We start from the raw sequence: 22,302 nt of genomic DNA on the forward strand, positions 1-22,302 counted from the left end.
TTTTTAAGACACGCCTTCTTCTGCTGCATTCTCCTTTTGCTGGTCTCTGTCGTCCAGTGTACACAACATTCTGAGGGGTATAGAGAGGGTAAATGCAGGCAGGATTTTTCCACCGAGGTTGGGTGAGACTGCAACTAGACCCTATGGGTTAAGGGTTAAAGCTGAAATATCTAGGGGGACTTTCTTCACTCAGAGGGTGGTGAGAGTGTGGAACGAGCTGCCAGCAAAAGTGGTGGCTGGGGGTTTGATTTCAACAATTAAGAGAAATTTGGATAGGTGCATGGATGGAAGGCTATGGTCTGGGAGCAGGTCCATGGGATTGGCAAACTAAAGGCTTGGCACGGATTAGACAGGCCAAAGGCTCTCCTCCTGCGCTGTAGTGTTCTGTGACTGTATCACTCTAAATGCCCTGGCAGTCTTTGCTATATTAAAGGTGCTATATAAATGAAAGTTGTTGCTGTGAGGGAGCAGATGATAATGGTTACTTAAACAGTGATGGTGCATTTTCTGTCAGACGTACACCACATTATCGACCCTGAGTACTTCCGGCGATGGTGTTCACTCAGTGCTGTGAACAGTTTCCCAATGCAGTGCGAACTCTATTTGTGAATGATATAGATTACACTCACGATATCCATCTGCTTCCTTCAGCATCACAGAGACAAAAAGGAGCTTTTGTCTTCACTGGGATTAAACCCTAGAAACCCCACAAACTATCACCTCCTTCCTTTCCGGTCCTGATGAAGGGTCTTGCCCAAAATGGTTGACGATTGGCACAGCATTGTGGGCCAAAGGGCCAGTACTGTGCTCTTCTGGTCTCTATTCTCTATCAGGTAAGGAAAGCAAGTGCAATGTGAGCATTCGTTTCAACAAGACTAGTGTACAAGAGCAAGGCTTTTTACGGCATTGGTCAGACTGCACTTGGAGTACTGTGAGCAGGCTTGGGCCTGTTACCTAAGAAAGGATATGCTGTCATTGGAGATGCTCCAGAGGCACTTCACATGAATGATCCCAGGAACGAAAAGGTTAACATATCAGGGGTGTTTGATGGCTCTGGGACTATACTTGCTGGAATGGCAAAAATTGAGGTGGGATCTCATCGTGAATGTGTAAATGGACCTTGAACCCATGAATACTACCTCTATTTTTTCATATTTTGTTTTTGCTCTGCTTTTTTAACTTAACTTTTTAATATACATATATTTACTGTAATTCAATATTTTTCTATATTTATCATGCATTGCATTGTACTGCTGCCGCAAAGTTAACAAATTTCATGACATTTGCTGGTGATATTGAACCTGATTCTGAAGTTTATTGAATATTGAAAGGCCTGGATAGAGTGGCTGTGGAGAGGATGTTTCCTATAGTGGGGGAGTCTAGGACCTGAGGGCACAGATAGGGTAGATGTGGAGAGGATGTTTCCTATAGTGGGGGAGTCTAGGACCAGAGGACACAGATAGGGTGGATGTGGAGAGGATGTTTCCTATAGTGGGGGAGTCTAGGACCAGAGGACACAGATAGGGTGGATGTGGAGAGGATGTTTCCTATAGTGGGGGAGTCTAGGACCAGAGGACACAGATAGGGTGGATGTGGAGAGGATGTTTCCTATAGTGGGGGAGTCTAGGACTAGAGGACACAGATAGGGTGGATGTGGAGAGGATGTTTCCTATAGTGGGGGAGTGTAGGACCAGAGGACACAGATAGGGTGGATGTGGAGAGGATGTTTCCTATCATGGAGAGTCTAGGACCAGAGGACACAGATAGGGTGGATGTGGAGAGGATGTTTCCTATCATGGAGAGTCTAGGACCAGAGGACACTGATAGAGTGGATGTGGAGAGGATGTTTCCTATAGTGGGGGAGTCTAGGACCAGAGGACACAGATAGAGTGGATGTGGAGAGGATGTTTCCTATAGTGGGGGAGTCTAGGTCCAGAGGACACAGATAGAGTGGATGTGGAGAGGATGTTTCCTATAGTGGGGGAGTCTAGGACCAGAGGACACAGATAGAGTGGATGTGGAGAGGATGTTTCCTATAGTGGGGGAGTCTAGGACCAGAGGACACAGATAGGGTGGAAGTGGAGAGGATGTTTCCTATCATGGAGAGTCCAGGACCAGAGGACACAGCCTCAAAATAGAGGAATACCCGCTTAGAACAGAGATGAGGGGGAGTTTCTTTAGCCAGAGGGTAGTGAATCTGTGGAATTCATTGCCACTGACGGCTATGGCAATCAGGTGAATTGTGTATATTTAAAGTGGAGGTTGATAATTTCTTGATTAGTCAGGGTGTCAAAGTTTATGGGGAAAAGGGAGGAGAATGGGGTTGAGACAGACAATAAGTCAGCCATGATGGAATGGTGGAGCACGCTTGATGGGCTGAATGGCCTAATTCCGTTCCTATATTTTACAGTCTTATGGTTTATGAAGGCAGGTTGGTAAGATTTTTATAAATGACTTGGATGAGGAAGTGGTAGGCTGGTTAGTAAGTTTGTAGATGACACGAAGGTTGGTTAAAGTGTACAAACTTGTTTCATGTGACAATGGGATATCAACAGAATGCAGAACTCGGCTGGGAAGAGGCCAGTGGATTTTAATCTGGAAAAGTGTGAAGTAATTAACTTCAGAAGGTTGGATTTGAAGTGATTAACTCCAGGAATCTTGGCAGTATGGAGGGACACAGGGGTGTTAGGATCTGAACCCACCAGTCTCAGTGCAAGTTGACAGGGTAGTTAAGGAGGTGTATGGTCTGTTGGCTTTCATTTGTCAGGGGAATGAGTTCAAGACATTGCAGCAGAATTTGGCCATTCAGCTCATCAAGTCTGCTCTGCCATTCCATCATGGCTGATCCCAGATCCCACCATCCCCATACATCTGCCTTGTTGCCATATACTTTGATGCCCTGACTGATCAGGAAACGATCAACTTCTGCCTTAAATATACCCACGGACTCGGCCTCCAGCACAGTCTGTGGCAGAGCATTCCACAGGTTCACTACTGTCTTGGCTAAAATAATTCCTCCTTACCTTTATTCGAAAGGGTCGTCCCTCAATTATGAGGCTGTGCCCTCTAGTTCTGGATACCCCCACCATAGGAAACATCCTCTCCACATCCACCCTATCCAGTTCTTTCAACATTTGGTAGAATTCAATCAGATCCCCCCCGCATTCTTCTAAATTCCAGTGAATACAGGCCCAGAGCTGCCAAACGCTCCTCATATGTTAACCCCTTTGTTCCCGGAATCATCCTCGTGAACCTCCTCTGGACTCTGTCTTGCAGCCCTGGTTAGACCACACTGGTAATATTGTGGTCAGTTTTGGTCACCTCATTATAGGAGGGATGAGGAAGCTTAGAGAGGGTGCAGAGGAGATTTACCAGGATGCTGCCTGGATTAGAGAGGGTGCAGAGGAGATTCACCAGGATGCTGCCTGGATTAGAGAGGGTGCAGAGGAGATTTACCAGGATGCTGCCTGGATTAGAGAGGGTGCAGAGGAGATTTACCAGGATGCTGCCTGGATTAGAGAGGGTGCAGAGGAGATTTACCAGGATGCTGCCTGGATTAGAGAGGGTGCAGAGGAGATTCACCAGGATGCTGCCTGGATTAGAGAGGGTGCAGGGGAGATTCACCAGGATGCTGCCTGGATTAGAGAGGGTGCAGAGGAGATTTACCAGGATGCTGCCTGGATTAGAGAGGGTGCAGAGGAGATTGACCAGGATGCTGCCTGGATTAGAGAGGGTGCAGAGGAGATTGACCAGGATGCTGCCTGGATTAGAGAGGGTGCAGAGGAGATTTACCAGGATGCTGCCTGGATTAGAGAGGGTGCAGAGGAGATTTACCAGGATGCTGCCAAGACTAGACCTCTCTTATGAAAATAGGTTGAATGGACTCGGGCATTTCTCTTTAGACTGAAAGAGGATGAGAGGTGACTTGATAGAGGTGTATTAGATGATAAAAGAGATAGATAGATTGGAGAGTGGGGTGGACCCTTTCCCAGGGCAGAAGTGGCTGATATGAGGAGATACCATTTTGACCTGGGGGGGGGGGGGGGGGAGAGAGGATATTGCCAACCTATCCTATGCGCACCTCACATAATTTTACTGGAATTGCTTTGTAAGGGGCAGCCCAGTAGTGTACTGGTTAATGCAATGCTTTACGGTGATCAGTGGTTGAAGTTTGACTGCTGCTGCTGACTGTAATGAGTCTGTACATTGTCCCGGTGGCCAAGTGGGTTTCATTCCAAAGATGTAGGGGTTAGGTTTAGTGAGTTGTGGGCATGCATTGGCACGGATAGCATGTTAACACTTGTGGGCTGCCCCCAGCACATTCCTCACTGATTTGATTTGATGCAGATGATGCATTTCACTGCATGTTTCAGCGAATGTGTGACAAAGAAAGCAAACCTTTTCATCTTTAATTTTAACCTGGAGAGATTTTGCAGACCATGTTTAGAGGTCTGTGGGTATAATTTCAACATTTAAGAGAAGTGTGGACAGATACATGGATGAAAGAAGTACGAAAGGTTATGGTCTGGGTGTGGGTTGATGAGACTCGGCAGAATAACAGTTTGGCACAAACTAGATGGGCTGAAGGGACTCTTTCTGTACTGTAGTACTCTATGACTGTTTCTGTGGAGAGTCCGGCTGCATTCGTGGTCAGTAGTGGCCCCAGTATGTTGAAGGATGAGGAATTGCTGATGTAATGAATATCAAAATTACCAATGTTATAAATATAGAGGCATACCAGAGCTAGAGGTCATAGGTTAACAGTGTCTCTGAGCAAAGAGATCTTGGGGTCTAAGTCATAACTTCTTGAAAGTGGCCACACAGGTTGATGCAGAAGGCTTATGGAGGACTTGCTTTTATTAGCCGAGGCATTGAGTTGAAAGGTCAGGAAGTTATGTGGCAGCTTTTTAAAACTCTGGGTAAGCCTGCGTGTAGTTCTGGTCCCCTCATTGGAGGAAGGACGTTGAGGCCAGTACCATACTGTCAACTCACCGAACCAAGCCTGTTGCTCCCCTTCAACTTCAATGGCAAGGCCAAAGTCAGCCAGCTTCACGGCAGCCCCTTTGTTCTTGGATGCCAGCAGCAAGTTTTCCGGCTGGAAGCAGAGGGGAAGACGTCAGATCAGTGAGCAGACGAGAGAGGCTTCAGCAAAACCACCCACCTCCCCTTCCTGCCCAGAGGCGGGCAGACCAATATACCAGGGCAACACACACAAAGTGCTGCAGGAACTCAGCAGGTCAGGCAGCATCTACCGAGAGGAATAAACATTCAGCATTTTGCTAAAAGAGGCATAACTTTCCAGTGGCCACTCATCTTAATTTTACTTTCCTTTCACATTCTGGAGTGTCAGTCCACAAACTCCGTATTTGCCACTCTCAAGTTGGGGGAGCAACACCTCATAGACCTTAACCCAATGTCACCAACATCAGTCCCTCCAATTTCCAGAAACTTCCTCCTCATCCCCTTTCTCTCTTTTCCTATTCCGCAGTTTGGCTCCACTTTCACCACTTTTCATCACATGCCCACCACCTCCCTCTGGTTCCTCCCTTTCTCCCATCGTCCTCTCTCCTCACCATCAGATTCCTTCCTCTTCAGCAAATTACCTTTTCCACCTATCACCTCCCAGTGTCTCACTTCATCCTCCTCCCCACCCACCCACCTTCCCCCTCACCTGGTCTCACCTATCACCTCCCAGTGTCTCACTTCATCCTCCTCCCCCACTCACCCACCTTCCCCCTCACCTGGTCTCACCTATCACCTCCCAGTGTCTCACTTCATCCTCCCCACCCACCCACCTTCCCCCTCACCTGGTCTCACCTATCACCTCCCAGTGTCTCACTTCATCCCCTTCCCCCTCACCTGGTCTCACCTATCACCTCCCAGTGTCTCACTTCATCCTCCTCCCCACTCACCCACCTTCCCCCTCACCTGGTCTCACCTATCACCTCCCAGTGTCTCACTTCATCCCCCTCCCCACCCACCTTCCCCCTCACCTGGTCTCACCTATCACCTCCCAGTGTCTCACTTCATCCCTCTCCCCACCCACCCACCTTCCCCCTCACCTGGTCTCACCTATCACCTCCCAGTGTCTCACTTCATCCTCCTCCCCACCCACCCACCTTCCCCCTCACCTGGTCTCACCTATCACCTCCCAGTGTCTCACTTCATCCTCCTCCCCACTCAACCACCTTCCCCCTCACCTGGTCTCACCCATCACCTCCCAGTGTCTCACTTCATCCACCTTCCCCCTCACCTGGTCTCACCCATCACCTCCCAGTGTCTCACTCCATCCCCCTCCCCACCCACCCACCTTCCCCCTCACCTGGTCTCACCTATCACCTCCCAGTTTCTCACTTCATCCCCCTCCCCCCTCACCTGGTCTCACCTATCACCTCCCAGTGTCTCACTTCATCCCCCACTCACCCACCCACCTACCTTCCCCCTCACCTGGTCTCACCTATCACCTCCCAGTGTCTCACTTCATTCCCCTCCCCACCCACCTTCCCCCTCACCTGGTCTCACCTATCACCTCCCAGTGTCTCACTTCATCCCCCTCCCCACCCACCCACCTTCCCTCTCACCTGGTCTCACCTATCACCTCCCAGTGTCTCACTTCATCCCCCTCCCCACCCACCCACCTTCCCCCTCACCTGGTCTCACCTATCACCTCCCAGTGTCTCACTTCATCTCCCTCCCACACCCACCCACCTTCCCTCTCACCTGGTCTCACCTATCACCTCCCAGTGTCTCACTTCATCCCCCTCCCCCCACCCACCCACCTTCCCCCTCACCTGGTCTCACCTATCACCTCCCAGTGTCTCACTTCATCCCCCTCCCCACCCACCCACCTTCCCCCTCACCTGGACTCACCTATCACCTCCCAGCTTGTCCTCCTTCCCCTCACCCCACCCTTTTCTGGCTTCTGTACCTTCCTTTCCAATCCTGATGAAGGATCTCGTCCTAAAACGATTAATGTACAACATTCAGCACAACATTGTGGGCTGAAGGGCCTGTACTGTGCTGCATAAGGAATGCAAATGCAGCATTAGCATTTTGAGAGGATTAGAATGTAAGAGCAAAGATGTAATGCTGAGGCTTTATAAAGCATTGGTCAGACTGCACTTGGAGTATCGTGAGCAGTTTTGGGCCCCTCATCTAAGAAAGGATGTTCACGAGAATAATCCTGGGAATGAAAGGGTTAGTGTATAAGAAGCTTCTGATGACTCGGCCTATAGAAGAATGAGGAGGGATCTCGGCTCGGTGATCCCTGTCAAATATTAAAAAGCAAGATAGAGTGGATGTGGGGAGGGTATTTCCTATAGTGGGGAGTCTTTGACCAGAGGACACAGATAGAGTGGATGTGGAGAGGATGTTTCCTATAGTGGGGGAGTCTAGGACCAGAGGACACAGATAGAGTGGATGTGGGGAGGATGTTTCCTATAGTGGGGGAGTCTAGAACCAGAGGACACAGCCTCAGAATAGAAGGACGTCCCTTTATAACAGTAATGAGGAGGAATTTCTTTAGTCAGAAGATGGTGAATTTGTGGAATTCGTTGCTGTGGACGACCATGGAGACCAAGTCATTGGGTATATTTAAAGAGGAGGTTAATAGGTTCATGATTAGACAAAGCATCAAAGGTTATGGGGAGAAGGCAGGAGAATGGGTTTGAGAGGGATAATAAATCAGCTGTGATGGAAAGGTAGAGCCAAATGGCCTAATTCTGCTCCTGTGCCTTATGGTTTTATTTTCTGTATTCTGCGTTCTGCATTCTCTGTTAAACAGAGACAGGCATCCTTTCAGCCCACTATTTGCATTTCAATTAACATTGCTGCCACTCGATGTCTGACTAATCCTTTGTCTGTCACTGCTTTGCATCAGTTTGCATGTCTGCCTGTTCAACCAGAGTTAACGACGTTCAAATACCTTTATTCTTGTCACCCGTACTTCCTTCTAGCCCAACAACAAACCAGCCGCCATCTGCAAGCTCACACAAACCACAGGAAAGGACGCAAGGTCACCTTCCTCCCCAGCACTGAGAACATCTACACTGCCTCAAGACAGCATCCATCATCAAGGGTGACCTCAGTCTGGGCTCTGCCCCCTTCTCACAGCTCCTGCTGGGCTGGGCTTACAGAAGCCAGAAGTTCCACCCCACCAGGTTCCAGAGTAGTCACCGAACAGGCCGTTCAGCCCATCTCGTCTCTCCCAAACTGTTAATCTGCCTAGTCACATCGAACTGCACCCGCACCACAGCTCCCCACTCCCTCCCTGCCCAAACTTCCCTTAAATGTTGAAATTGAACCTGCATCCGCCACTTTCACTGGCAGCTCGTTCCACACTCTCACCACCCCGAGTGAAGAAGTTCCCCCTCAGGTTCCTCTTAAACATTTCACCTTTCACCCTTAACCTATGACCTTTAGTTCTAGTTTCACTCTACCTCAGTGTAAAATGAGTTCTTGTATTTACCCTATCGATACCCCTCATAATTTTGTATACCTCTTATCAAATCTCCCCTCATTCTCTTATGCTCCAGGGAATAAAGTCCTAACCTATTCAACCTTTCCCTATAACTCTTGTAAATTTTGTCTGCACTCTTTCAATCTGAAATCCGGCACCACCAGTTCAGGAACAGCTGCTTTCCCACAACCATCAGCTTCTTGCATAACACTAATCCTACCCCAGCAACGTGACACTAGGGACCACCTTTTGCACTATCATAGACCTGTCTCTGATCGTTGCAGCTCTATAAAACCCTGGTTAGACCGCACTTGGAGTATTGTGTTCAGTTCTGGACACCTCATTATAGAAAGAATGTGGAAGCTTTAGAGAGGGTGCAGAGATTTACCAGGATGCTGCCTGGATTAGAGAGGGTGCAGAGGAGATTTACCAGGATGCTGCCTGGATTAGAGAGGGTGCAGAGGAGATTCACCAGGATGCTGCCTGGATTAGAGAGGGTGCGGAGGAGATTTACCAGGATGCTGCCTGGATTAGAGAGAGTGCAGAGGAGATTCACCAGGATGCTGCCTGGATTAGAGAGGGTGCAGAGATTTACCAGGATGCTGCCTGGATTAGAGAGGGTGCAGAGGAGATTCACCAGGATGCTGCCTGGATTAGAGAGGGTGCAGAGGAGATTCACCAGGATGCTGCCTGGATTAGAGAGGGTGCAGAGGAGATTGACCAGGATGCTGCCTGGATTAGAGAGGGTGCAGAGGAGATTCACCAGGATGCTGCCTGGATTAGAGAGGGTGCAGAGGAGATTCACCAGGATGCTGCCTGGATTAGAGAGGGTACAGAGGAGATTTACCAGGATGCTGCCTGGATTAGAGAGGGTGCAGAGGAGATTCACCAGGATGCTGCCTGGATTAGAGAGGGTGCAGAGGAGATTTACCAGGATGCTGCCTGGATTAGAGAGGGTGCAGAGGAGATTCACCAGGATGCTGCCTGGATTAGAGAGCATGTTTAATAAGGATTGGTTGAGTGAGCTTGGGCTTTTCTCTCTGGAGCGAAGGATGATGAGAGGTGACTTGGTAGAGGTGTACAAGATGGTATGTCCTAGATTGAGTGGACAGCCAAAAACTTTTTCCCAGGGTAGAAATGGCTAATACAAGAGGGTATAATTGGAACGTGATGGGGGTGTCAGAGGTAGTTATTTATATTTAGAGAGTGGTGGGTGTGTGGAACACACTGCCAGTGTTGGCGGTAGAGGCAGATACATTAGGGAGATTTAAGAGACCTTTTGATGCATGGCTGGAAGAAATGCTATGTGGGAGAGAAGGGTTAGATAGAGTTTAGACTAGGTTACACACTGTGGGCCGAAGTGCCTGTACTGTGCTGTATGGTTCTGTGTGCTGCGTATCTATTCTGCTGTAATGTCTGGTTGGTGAAGAAGACCTATCGAGGTGAGAGGGCGAAAGTTTTTTCCACACAGAGTGGTGGGAGTCTGGAACGTGTTGCCAGGGTTGGTGCCGGAGGTAGATACAATAGAGGCTTTCAAGAAGCTGTCAAATGGGCTCATGAATCTGCGTGGAATAGAAGGATGTGGGCAATGTGCAGACTGAATGGATTAGTTTAATTAGGTATCATTAATTTAATTAGCTCAGAACAACATCATGGATTGTTTCTCTTCTATTTTCAATTGGCTGTCATCCTCAGCGGCTTTTCTCTGGTGGGCCGGTGAGAATTCCTAACGTCCATTGACCTTCAGAGGAAGCCATGACCTTTGACTTACTGCCCTTATTAATCTATTAAACATTTGCCTTGTTCCTCCAGAGATTCACCTTGATACCCATCCCTCCCCAGCTCCACGACATGTACGCACAGACGATGGCATTTGCCAAATTGAGAGCAGGTTTACGGTCAGAACCACTAGAGGATGCAGATAAAGCCTAGCTCCAGAACCTGTGGTAGAGGACCTAATTGGAATACAAGGTAAGGCAACTTTGGCAGAACAGACAATGTGGAGACGAAGGGGGGCCAAGCAGAACCCGGAAGGCTTGTGGAGAATGGAAGACGGTTTGTTGGTAGCGCCCACCCCTCTACTGACGATTCTGATTTCAGAAGCGCATGGGATTGACCATTGTGCAAGGGGGGAAGTGATAAAGAAAATAAAGGAGGATGGTTTTTGGTCACCTTATTTACAGGCTTCAGTGGACTTTGTCTTGCCACAGTGCGAGGTATGCGCACAGAATGCAGGGTTCAGACATCAGTTATTTGACTGGTTAGAAAGTAGACTCGGAGGATGGAGAGCATGGCTGACTAAAATGGCAATAACTGTCAGTATTGTATTGTTGAGCTGTGCGCTTGTGCTGTGCTGTTTTCTTCCTTGTCTCAAATCTCTTGTAGTGCGTGCTGCAACCAAACAATTTCGGATGCTCGTGGCAATTACTGAAGCAAGCTTAGTGGAGAAAGAAACACCGAAAATGTATCATTACAGCCTACAACACCTGCAGGATGAACAAGAGCAAAACGACAGTGTGGGAGTAGATTGTAAGGGCTTCTGAGTCTTTTTCCCTGTCTCAGGTACGGAGGGACAGGTTTTTGGCTCAGCGGCCCAGGGTAACAGGGAGAGAATACTTGGCGCAGAAAATTATAGTTTAACCCGAGATTTGGGAATAAGTGCTTGAGTTTACTGGGGCTTTTGTGCGCAGACTCTTAGTCTTTTCTCTGTGTGAGACCCTCTGAAGGGGGGATATATTGGAGTATAAAAGTTGAAATTGTTTGCTGTGTAACCAAAACTATGTAGTCAGCTTTGAAACTTGCTATTTGATATGCATGTACCCAATTTAGTAGGAGAATGAAATCTTAAGAATGTAGAAGACAATGGTGTGTTAATGAGAGGTAGCTAAGAGATGTAGATTAGAACATGATTAAGTCAATGGGTAGGAACGCAACTGTAGACCGATTGCATATGCTAATGCAACTAAACCAGGAGATTTGCCAGAAAAGCTGCTGTGTCCGAGGATTGGGGGGGGGGGGGGGTGTGGCAATCAGCGACTAGCTCAATGACTGTCTCAGCTTTGATTTGCAAATTAAAGTTTAACACGTCTCGAAGAATCTTCTGCGTCTCCTGGTCATTTGTGGGGCACGAGAAACCACAACTCTCTCTCCCCCACTCCCCTTTCCCCTCTCCCACCTCCTCTCTCTCTCTCTCTCTCTTCCCCTTGCATACACACAGCCATCCCCCACACACTCTTTCACACACATTTTCTCCTCTCTCGTACATTCCCTCTCCCAACTTGGGGTCCATGGACTCATCGGCTAATGGAACTGGTCCATGGTATAAAAAAGGTTGGGAACCTCTGGTCCAAACCTTTCTATCCATGTACCAATTGATGTGCCTTTTAACCTTTCCTATCTGTGTACCTGTCCATGGATAGAAAAGGTTTGGACCAGGGGTTCCTATTAAATCTCTTACCCTCACCTTAAACCTGTGCCCTCTAGTTCTTGATTCCCAACCCTGGGGAAAAAGAATTCACTTAAACTATGCCCCACATGATTCTGTACACCCCTATAAGGTCACCCTTCAGTCTCCTACCTGTTCAACCTCTCTCCATAACTCAGTCCGCTGAGTCCCAACAACATCCTAATAAATAATAAATCCTAATCCTAATAAATCAGCTTTGCATCTTTCTAGACTCTGGATTGGCTTGGCTCTGACTTTTTCTGCCCTTTCCTAACCATAGGAAGTGACCATAATATATTAAGACACCGGAGCGGAATGAGGCCATTTGGCCCATTGATTCTGCTCCACAATTACATCATGGCTGATTTATTGTCCCTCTCAACCCCATTCTCCTGCCTTCTCCCCGTAACGTTTGATTGGTCTCCGCTTTAAATATACCCAGTAACTTGGCCTCCATAGACGCTGCGGCAGTGAATTCCACAGATTCACCACCCTCTGGTGGGGAGGTCAAAGTCAAAGTACAATGTGTTATCAGAATACAAACATGTCACCACACACAACCCTGAGATTCTTTTCCCTGCAGGTAGACTTAGCAAATCTGTAGAACAGTAACAGTAAACAGGATCAATGAACAACAAACTGTGCAAATGCAAATGTAAGCAAATAGCTTGAAATAACAAGATAAAGAATCCTTAAAGTGAGACCACCGGTTGTGGGAACGCCAAAAACAGAATGAGTGTAGTTATCCCCTTTTGTTCAAGAGCTTGATGGTTGAGGGGTAGCAACTGTCCTTGAGCCTGTTGCTACAATTCCTGAGCCTCCTGTACCTTCTACCTGATGACATGGCGTGAAAAGAGCATGGCCTGGGTGGTGAGGATCTTTGATGCCAAGGTTGTGGGTTCAAGCCTCACCTCAGGCAATCAATCAGATTTTCCCACATTCCCGCCAGATTCCACCTCTCGCCCAGACACTGGAGGGCAATTATGCCGTCAAGTAAATCAATGCATTGAGTACAGGAGGTGGGGTGTAATGATGAAGTTGTGAGGCCTAATCTGTATTATCAGGTGCAGTTTTGGTCACCTACCTATAGGAAAGATATCAATCAGACAAAGAATGTAGAGAAGATTTACAAAGATGTTGCCAGGACTTGGGGTTGAGAGAAAATAAATCAGCCACGTTGGAATGGTGGAACAGACACAATGGGCCAAATGGCCTAATTCTGCTCTTACGTCTCATGGACTTGAGGACCTGCATTAACGGGAAAGGTTGAATAGGTTAGGACTTTATTCCCTTGAGTGTAGGAGAATAAGGGGATACAAAATTATGAGGGTATAGATGGGGTAAATGGAAGTAGGCTTCCACTGAAGTTGGGTGAGACTAGACTAGAACTGGGTTAGGGGTGAAAGGTGAAATGTTTACGGAGAAACCGAGGGAAAACATCTTCACTCATAGGGTGGTGAGAGCTGGCCGTGGAAGTGGTTGATATGGTCGTGTTTCAGTGCTGTAGTATTTTGAGAATTGCAACCTTGCCTACTGCATTTGGTGCTCCTGATGCGGCCTCCTTCACATTGGAGAGACCACAGCATCTTTTACAGAGTATCCTTGCTCTTTCACTGAAGGTCATCCTGAACTCCCATTTAACTCCCCTCCCCATTCCCACACTGACCCGCCTGTCTTCGGCCTCCTCTACTGCCAAACACCGACTGGAGGTCATCTACAACCCAACTGGGATGGCATGGCAGTGTAACGATCAGCACAATGTTGTTACTGTACCCACAATCCGGTTCCATTCCCGTCGCAGTCTGTGTACCCACAATCCGGTTCCATTCCCGTCGCAGTCTGTGTACCCACAATCCGGTTCCATTCCCGTCGCAGTCTGTGTACCCACAATCCAGTTCCATTCCAATCGCAGTCTGTGTACCCACAATCCGGTTCCATTCCCATCGCAGTCTGTGTGCCCACAATCCGGTTCCATTCCCATCGCAGTCTGCGTGCCCACAATCCGGTTCCATTCCCGTCGCAGTCTGTGTGCCCACAATCCGGTTCCATTCCCGTTGCAGTCTGTGTGCCCACAATCCGGTTCCATTCCCATCGCAGTCTGTGTACCCACAATCCGGTTCCATTCCCATCGCAGTCTGTGTACCCACAATCCGGTTCCATTCCCGTTGCAGTCTGTGTGCCCACAATCCGGTTCCATTCCCGTTGCAGTCTGTGTGCCCACAATCCGGTTCCATTCCTGTTGCAGTCTGTGTACCCACAATCCGGTTCCATTCCCGTCGCAGTCTGTGTACCCACAATCCGGTTCCATTCCCGTTGCAGTCTGTGTGCCCACAATCCGGTTCCATTCCCGTTGCAGTCTGTGTGCCCACAATCCGGTTCCATTCCCGTCGCAGTCTGCGTGCCCACAATCCGGTTCCATTCCCGTCGCAGTCTGTGTGCCCACAATCCGGTTCCATTCCCGTCGCAGTCTGTGTGCCCACAATCCGGTTCCATTCCCGTCGCAGTCTGTGTGCCCACAATCCGGTTCCATTCCCGTTGCAGTCTGTGTGCCCACAATCCGGTTCCATTCCCGTCGCAGTCTGTGTGCCCACAATCCGGTTCCATTCCCGTCGCAGTCTGTGTACCCACAATCCGGTTCCATTCCCGTCAGAGTCTGTGTACCCACAATCCGGTTCCATTCCCGTCGCAGTCTGTGTACCCACAATCCGGTTCCATTCCCGTCGCAGTCTGTGTGCCCACAATCCGGTTCCATTCCCGTCGCAGTCTGTGTGAGTTTCGATAGTTGTTTTTCCCCACATAGAGTGGAGTGGTCAGGCATGGATCACTGCCTGGGGTGGTGGTCGAGGCAGATACGTTCCGGGTACTTAAGAGACTCTCAGATAGGCACATGGATGATAGGAAAATGGAGGGCTATGTGGGAGGGAAGGGTTAGTTTGATCTTGGAGCAGATTAAATGGTTGACACAACACTGTGGGCCGAAGGGTGTTCTATGTTCTCAATCATCCCACATCTTATCCCAACCATGTTTTTTGGGAAACGATATCCATTGCCCTCGATGTGCCGGCAGTCCCCTGCGTGCTGTAATCAACGCGACCGATGAGATGGATGGAAGAGTGGAACCTGGCTGAGGAGGCTGCATTCATGTTCATGCAGTGATGCTCGAATTTGGAGTGGGAGTATGCTAATACATTGTGGCTGCCAACCTCTTCCCACACAGCACACGCTGCCAAGAGTGGGCACCAGCTCCCCGGAGCGCAGGAAGGCAGTACGGCTGATGTCTGAAGGCTTCCACTGAATTACTGCTTCAGTTAAACTGTGGGAGTCCACACTCGGGGTGAAACGCAGTCTCTACAAACCTTCGGACTTTCTGCTTACAGAGTCACGGAGAGCGCAGCAGGGTTAAAAGCCCATCAGGCCAAGCTCCATGCTGGACCCAATTTACTGAACTCAGTCAATGTCCCTCTAAACCCACACCTCCATGTACCTCAGGAATCACGTCAACATTGCGAAACTTGTTTTGTAGCAACAGTACATAAAACATTACTCTAAATTACAAAGAGAATATTTACAAAAAGAACCATATGTCGCCAAAAGAGCAAAATAGGTCAAGGCCGTTCACCAGGACTACAGAGGAAAGCAGGCGACGCCAGAATAAGAAGCTGGGGGAGAGAAAGATGACCTGAGTGCTGTGATGGGCGGTGATGGGTGAGACCGGGTGGGTGGGTGGGTGGGTGTGACAGTGGGTGACAGGTGAGACCGGGTGGGTGGGTGTGACGGACGGTGACGGGTGAGACCGGGTGGGTGGGTGTGACAGTGGGTGACGGGTGAGACCGGGTGGGTGGGTGGGTGGGTGTGACAGTGGGTGACGGGTGAGACCGGGTGGGTGGGTGTGACAGTGGGTGATGGGTGAGACCGGGTGGGTGGGTGTGACAGTGGGTGACGGGTGAGACTGGGTGGGTGGGTGTGACAGTGGGTGATGGGTGAGACCGGGTGGGTGGGTGTGACAGTGGGTGACAGGTGAGACCGGGTGGGTGGGTGTGACAGTGGGTGACGGGTGAGACCGGGTGGGTGGGTGTGACAGTGGGTGACAGGTGAGACCAGGTGGGTGGGTGTGACAGTGGGTGACGGGTGAGACCGGGTGGGTGGGTGTGACAGTGGGTGACGGGTGAGACCGGGTGGGTGGGTGTGACAGTGGGTGACGGGTGAGACCAGGTGGGTGGGTGGGTGTGATGGACGGTGACGGGCGAGACCGGGTGGGTGGGTGTGACGGACGGTGATGGGTGAGACCAGGTGGGTGGGTGTGACAGCGGGTGACGGGTGAGACCGGGTGGGTGGGTGTGACGGACGGTGATGGGTGAGACCGGGTGGGTGGGTGTGACGGACGGTGACGGGCGAGACCGGGTGGGTGGGAGTGACAGCGGGTGACGGGCGAGACCGGGTGGGTGGGAGTGACGGACGGTGACGGGCGAGACCGGGTGGGTGGGTGTGACGGACGGTGACGGGCGAGACCGGGTGGGTGGGTGTGACAGTGGGTGATGGGTGAGACCGGGTGGGTGGGTGTGACAGTGGGTGACGGGTGAGACCGGGTGGGTGGGTGTGACAGTGGGTGACGGGTGAGACCGGGTGGGTGGGTGTGACGGACGGTGATGGGTGAGACCAGGTGGGTGGGTGTGACAGTGGGTGACGGGTGAGACCGGGTGGGTGGGTGTGACGAACGGTGGTGGGTGAGACCGGGTGGGTGGGTGGGTGTGATGGACGGTGACGGGCGAGACCGGGTGGGTGGGTGTGACGGACGGTGATGGGTGAGACCAGGTGGGTGGGTGTGACAGCGGGTGACGGGCGAGACCGGGTGGGTGGGAGTGACGGACGGTGACGGGCGAGACCGGGTGGGTGGGTGTGACGGACGGTGACGGGCGAGACCGGGTGGGTGGGAGTGACGGACGGTGACGGGCGAGACCGGGTGGGTGGGTGTGACAGTGGGTGACGGGTGAGACCGGGTGGGTGGGTGTGACGGACGGTGATGGGTGAGACCGGGTGGGTGGGTGTGATGGACGGTGATGGGTGAGACCGGGTGGGTGGGTGTGACAGCGGGTGACGGGCGAGACCGGGTGGGTGGGAGTGACAGCGGGTGACGGGCGAGACCGGGTGGGTGGGTGTGACGGACGGTGACGGGCGAGACCGGGTGGGTGGTGTGACAGTGGGTGACGGGTGACGGGTGATGGGCGAGACCGGGTGGGTGGTGTGACAGTGGGTGACGGGTGACGGGCGAGACCGGGTGGGTGGTGAGCCCACTAGTGCTTCTATTTCCTCTCTAAAGCAGACGGACAGGACGAGGATATTTTGGTCCACTGAACGCATGCTGAATTCAGCAAAAATATCTCATCAGCACCCCCATTCTCTCCCTGTATTACCAGGCAGTCCCTTACATTATAGGACTGTAAGACATAGCAGAATTTGGCCATTCAGCCCATCAAGTCTGTTCTGCTATTCCATCCTGGCTGATTTATAATCCCTCTCAACTCCATTTTTCCTGCCTTCTCCCCATAACCTTTGACTTCCCTGATTAATGCAGAATCCATCATCCTCCGCTTTAAATATACACAATGACTTGGCCTCTACAGCCATCTCCAGCAATGAGTTCCACAGATTCGCTGCCCTCTGACTAAAGAAATCCCTCTACATCTCTGTTCTAAATAGATGTCCCTCTGTTCTGAGGCCGAGTCCCCTAGTCTTAGACGCCCCCACTATAGGAAGCATCTGCCTCACGTCCACTTTATTGAGACCTCAATCGGTTTCAATGAGATCCCCCCTCATTCTTCTAAAGTCCAGCGAGTACAGGCCCAGAGCCACCAAAGGTTTTCCCCAATCTCCTCATGTTAATTAAGACTGCTTCTCCAATCCAGTCACAACAACTGGAGTCCGGATCAGATTGGAAATTGGGCAGATGGAATTTATAAAGATAAAGAGCAGCTCCGTGTGTTACACGTACACTGAAACATACAGTGAAATGTATCATTTCTGTCTACGAGTATGTGGGGGCAGCCTGCAAGTGTTGCCATTTTTCCATCGTCAACGTAGCACGTAGGTGTCTGTAGCACAGTGAAGGTCCTTTGGCTCACGGTGATGTGCCAACCTTTTAACCTATGCCAAGATAAATCGAACCGTTTCCTCTCACAGAGCCCGCAGTCTTTCTGTTATCCAGGTGTCTAAGAGTCTCATAAATGTCCCTAATTTACCTGTCCCTACCACCACCCCTGGCAGGGAGTTCCACACACCCAGCCGCCACCTACCTTTGACACCCCCCCCCAAACTCTCCTCCAATCACAGTTAAATTAGGCCCCCTCGTATCAGCCAGTTCCACCCTGGGAAAAAGTCTCTGGCTGCCCACTCGGTCTATGCCTCTTATCATCTTACACACCTCTACCAAGTCACCTTTCATTTTCCTTCACTCCAAACAGAAAAGCCCGAGTTCACTCAACCTGTCCTCAGAAGACACGCTCTCTAATCCAGGCAGCATTCTGGTAGATCTCCTCTGCCCCCTCTTGAAAGTTAAAAAAGAAAAGTTCTCTTCTCCACCTCTAGCCCCTTCTACAGATCCTCTTCACTCTTGAGTTGTCGAGGTTCCACCTTCCCAATGCTGAAAACTACAGAAGAGAAACAGGCCCTTCAGCCTATCCTTGTCCATGCCAAATCATTAAAACTACCTAGTCCCATCGACTTGCACGCAGCCATAGCCTTCCATACCCCTCCCATCCAAGTACCAATCCAAGTTTCTCTTAAACATTGAAATTGAAATCACCTTCACCAATTGTGCTGACAGCTCATTCCACACTCTTACCATCATCTGAGTGAAGTTTCCCCTCATGTTCCCTTAAACATTTCACCTTTCACCCTTAACCCATGACCTCTAGTTGTTGTCTCACCCAACCTCAGGGGTAAAAGCCTGCTTGCATTTACCCTATCTATACCCCCCTCATAATTTTGTATTCCTCTATGAAATTCCTCTCAATTTTCTATGTTCTAGGGAATGAAGTCCTAACCTATTCAGTCTTTCCTTATAACTCAGGTCCTCCAGACCCGGCAACATTCTTATATTTTTATTTCTGTACCGTTTCAATATTATTTACATCTTTCCTATAGGTAGGTGGCCAAAACTGCACATAATATTCTAACTTAGACCTCACCAATGTCTTACACAACTTCAGCCTAACATTTCATCTCCTGTACTCTACAACCATCTCTCCTATCAGAATGTGACACAACAAAATTACGAGGGGTATAGATAGGGTAAATTTAAACAGGCTTTTTCCACTGAAGTTGGGTGAAACTAGAAGTAGAGGTCATAGGAGAAGACCATAAGACAAAGGAGCAGAGTGAGGCCATTCGGCCCATTGAGTCTACTTCACCATTTCATCACACCACTGTTCTGCCTTCTCCCTGTAACCTTTGATACCCTGACTAATCAAGAACCTATCAACCTCTGCTTTAAATATACCCAATGACATCCTCCACAGCCGTCTGTGGCAATGAATTCCACAGATTCACCTCCCACTGGGTAAAGAAATTCCTCCTCATTTCTGTTCTGAAAGGATGTCCTGCTATTCAGAGTTTAAAGGTGAAAGAATGGAGATTTGATAGAGGTATACAAAATTATGAGGTGTATAGATAGGGTAAATGCAGGTTTGTAGAGACTGAGGTTGGTTGAGCCTACAACTAGAGGTCATGGGGTAAGGGTGAAAGGTGAAATGTTTAAGGGGGAACATGAGGGGGATCCTCTTCACTCAGAGGGTGGTGAGAGTGAGGAACGAGCTGCCAGCGCAAGTGGTGGATACAGGTTTCACTGCAACATTTAAGAGAAGCTTGGATAGGTACACTGATGGGAGGGGTATGGAGGACAACATTGGTGCAGGCCAATTGGACCAGGCAGAATAATAGTTTAGCATGGACTAGATGGGCTGAAGGGCCTGTTTTCCTTTAGTGCTTTCTGAGTCTTTGACTCTATGAATCTGCGACCCTGCTAAAATCTGCCCTTAACCTCTGCTGATCTGGGTGCAGCCCCTCTCTCCTTCACCCCACAGCTGAGTCACTCTCCCTGCAAGTCACCCATAAGCTCTGCGTGGCTTGATCTTCAGCTGACGGTTTGTTGGAGGAAGTTTACCTTGAGATCTCGATGCACAATGCCCATCTGATGACAGTGAAGGACCGCCTCGAGGATCTGCTGGATACAGTGACTACAAAACAAAGATTCATTAGTCAATCTTTTGCAAAGTGTAGCAAGTATCAGCTTGGGCGCTGGGAAACCGCTATCGGAATTGGTTTATTATATTGGTTTACCATATACCAAGACACAGTGTAAAGTTTTTGCTTAGTGACCCAGAAAGATCATTTCATACATAAGTACACCAGGGTAGTTAAAAGAAAACAGAATGACAGAATAAAGAGTTACAGTTCCAGAGAGAGTGCAGTGCAGCAGACAACAAGCAGCAAGGGTCACAACGAGGTAGATTGTGAGGTCAAGAGTACGTCTTTGTATCCTTGATCAAGGGTAATCGATCTGTCACCAGAACTGAAGGTTGAATCAGAAAGATTTGGAATCGGGATTGGTTTATGATTGTCACATGTACAGAAATCAAATGAAACACTTTTGTCTGCAAGGCATCCAGACAGATCATGCTGTGGTGTTAAAGTTACTGAGAAAGGTCTGTGCAATAGCCTCCCCTCCGTGGACTCTGTCTATACTCCTCACTGTCTCAGTAAAGCAGCCGGCAGAATCAAAGACCCCACCCACCCCAGACATTCTCTCTCCCCCCTCTCCCATCAGGCAGAAGATACAAAAGCCTGAAAGCACGTCCCACTAACTTCTGTCTCACTGTTACAGACTGATGAATGGCCCCATGGTACGATAAGATGGACTCTTGACCTCACAATCTACCTTGTTATGATATTGAGCAACGCACACAAATTGCTGGAGGAACTCAGCAGGTCAGGCAGCATCTGTGGAGAGGAATAAACAGTCAATGTTTCAGGCCGAGGACCTTCTTCAGGACTGGAAAAGAAGGGGAGGATGGCAGATTAAAAATGTAGGGGAAAGGGGAAGGAGGATAGCTGGAAGGTAATTGCATAAGCTAGGTGGGAAGAAAAGATAAAGGACTGGAGAGAGTGGAATCTGATAGGACAGGAGTGGACCAGAGGAGAAAGGGAAGGAGGAGGGGTCCCAAGGAGAGGTGATAGGCAGGTGAGAGGAAGAGGAAAGGGGGAGGACATTTTTTTAACTGGAAGGAGGAATCGATATTCTTGCCATCAAGTTGGGGGCTACCCAGACAGAATATAAGGTGTTGGCACAAGAGGAGGCCATGGACTGACATGTTGGAAGAGGACTGGGAATGGGAACTAAAATGTTTGGCCACCAGGAAGTTCCATTTTTGGTGGATGAAGCAGAGGTGCTTGATGAAGCAGTTCCCCAATTTACAATGGGTCTCACCAGTGTAGAGGAGGTGGCATTGGGAGCATCAGGTAGACAGAGTCCATGGGAGGGGCAGCTGGTATCTCTCAAAGTAGCAGGCAGCATAGAGGGAGAAAATGTGATCACAGCAGCCTTCAACACAATTCTTTCCTCAAACTGGTGCCAACTGCTGGTTTGGCCACAGTTGGGAGAGTTTGTCCAGTTACAGGCCTGAGTTTTTCAGAGATTCTCAGGGTCATAGAACATTATATGCTGTTTTGGTTGCCCAGCCGTGGGAAGGATGTGATAATGTTCACTGGATGTTAATGGGCCTGGATGGCTTGGGTTATACAAAGAGACAGGATAGGCTGGGATTGTCTTACTCGGAGCGAGGGAGGCTTAGGGATATTTATTTATTTAGTGATACAGGCCCTTCTACCTCTTTGAGCTGTGCTGCCCAGAAACCCCTGATTTACCCTCAGCCTAATCACGGGACAACTTACAATGACCAATTAACCTATCAACTGGTATGTCTTTGGACTGTGGAAGGAAACTGGAGCTCTCAGAGTAAGCCCATGCATTCCACAAGGGGAACATACAAACTTTCTTACAGAGGATGCCAGGTTTGAACTCCAAACTCCGATACCCTGAGCTGTAATAGAATCATGCTAACCCCTTACGTTACCATGGTGCCCTTATAGACATTTATAAAACCACAAGGGGCATAGATAAGGTGACAGATCACAGTCTTTTCCTCAGGGTAAGGGAGTCTGAAAGCAGTGGTTTAATGTGAAAGGGGAAAGATTTAAAAGGGACACGAGGGGTAACTTTTTCCACACAGAGGGTTGGTCAGTATATGGAACGAGCTGAGAGAGGAAGTGGTAGGGGTGGGTACAATTACAATGTTTAGGAGATGTTTGGACAGGTACACAGATAAGAAGGGTTTAGATGGATATT

The 22,302-nt window shown here is 49.4% G+C and overlaps 1 protein-coding gene across 2 annotated transcripts in view; it reads right to left on the reverse strand.

The window, feature by feature from the left end:
* The window catches only part of LOC140739122 (calcium/calmodulin-dependent protein kinase type II subunit alpha), a 285,295-nt gene that overhangs the window by 92,473 nt on the left and 170,520 nt on the right, over positions 1–22,302 (reverse strand). For both annotated transcript variants that reach the window (XM_073067093.1, XM_073067092.1), the window contains exons 6-7: positions 20,062–20,134; positions 4,993–5,095 (exon numbers count right to left, since the gene is read on the reverse strand). In XM_073067093.1, coding sequence (XP_072923194.1) covers positions 4,993–5,095; positions 20,062–20,134 — 176 coding nt within the window. The remainder of the gene's footprint in view (positions 1–4,992; positions 5,096–20,061; positions 20,135–22,302) is intronic.

Source organism: Hemitrygon akajei, chromosome 15, assembly GCF_048418815.1.
Source record: "Hemitrygon akajei chromosome 15, sHemAka1.3, whole genome shotgun sequence".
NCBI classification, from domain to species: Eukaryota; Metazoa; Chordata; class Chondrichthyes; order Myliobatiformes; family Dasyatidae; genus Hemitrygon; species Hemitrygon akajei.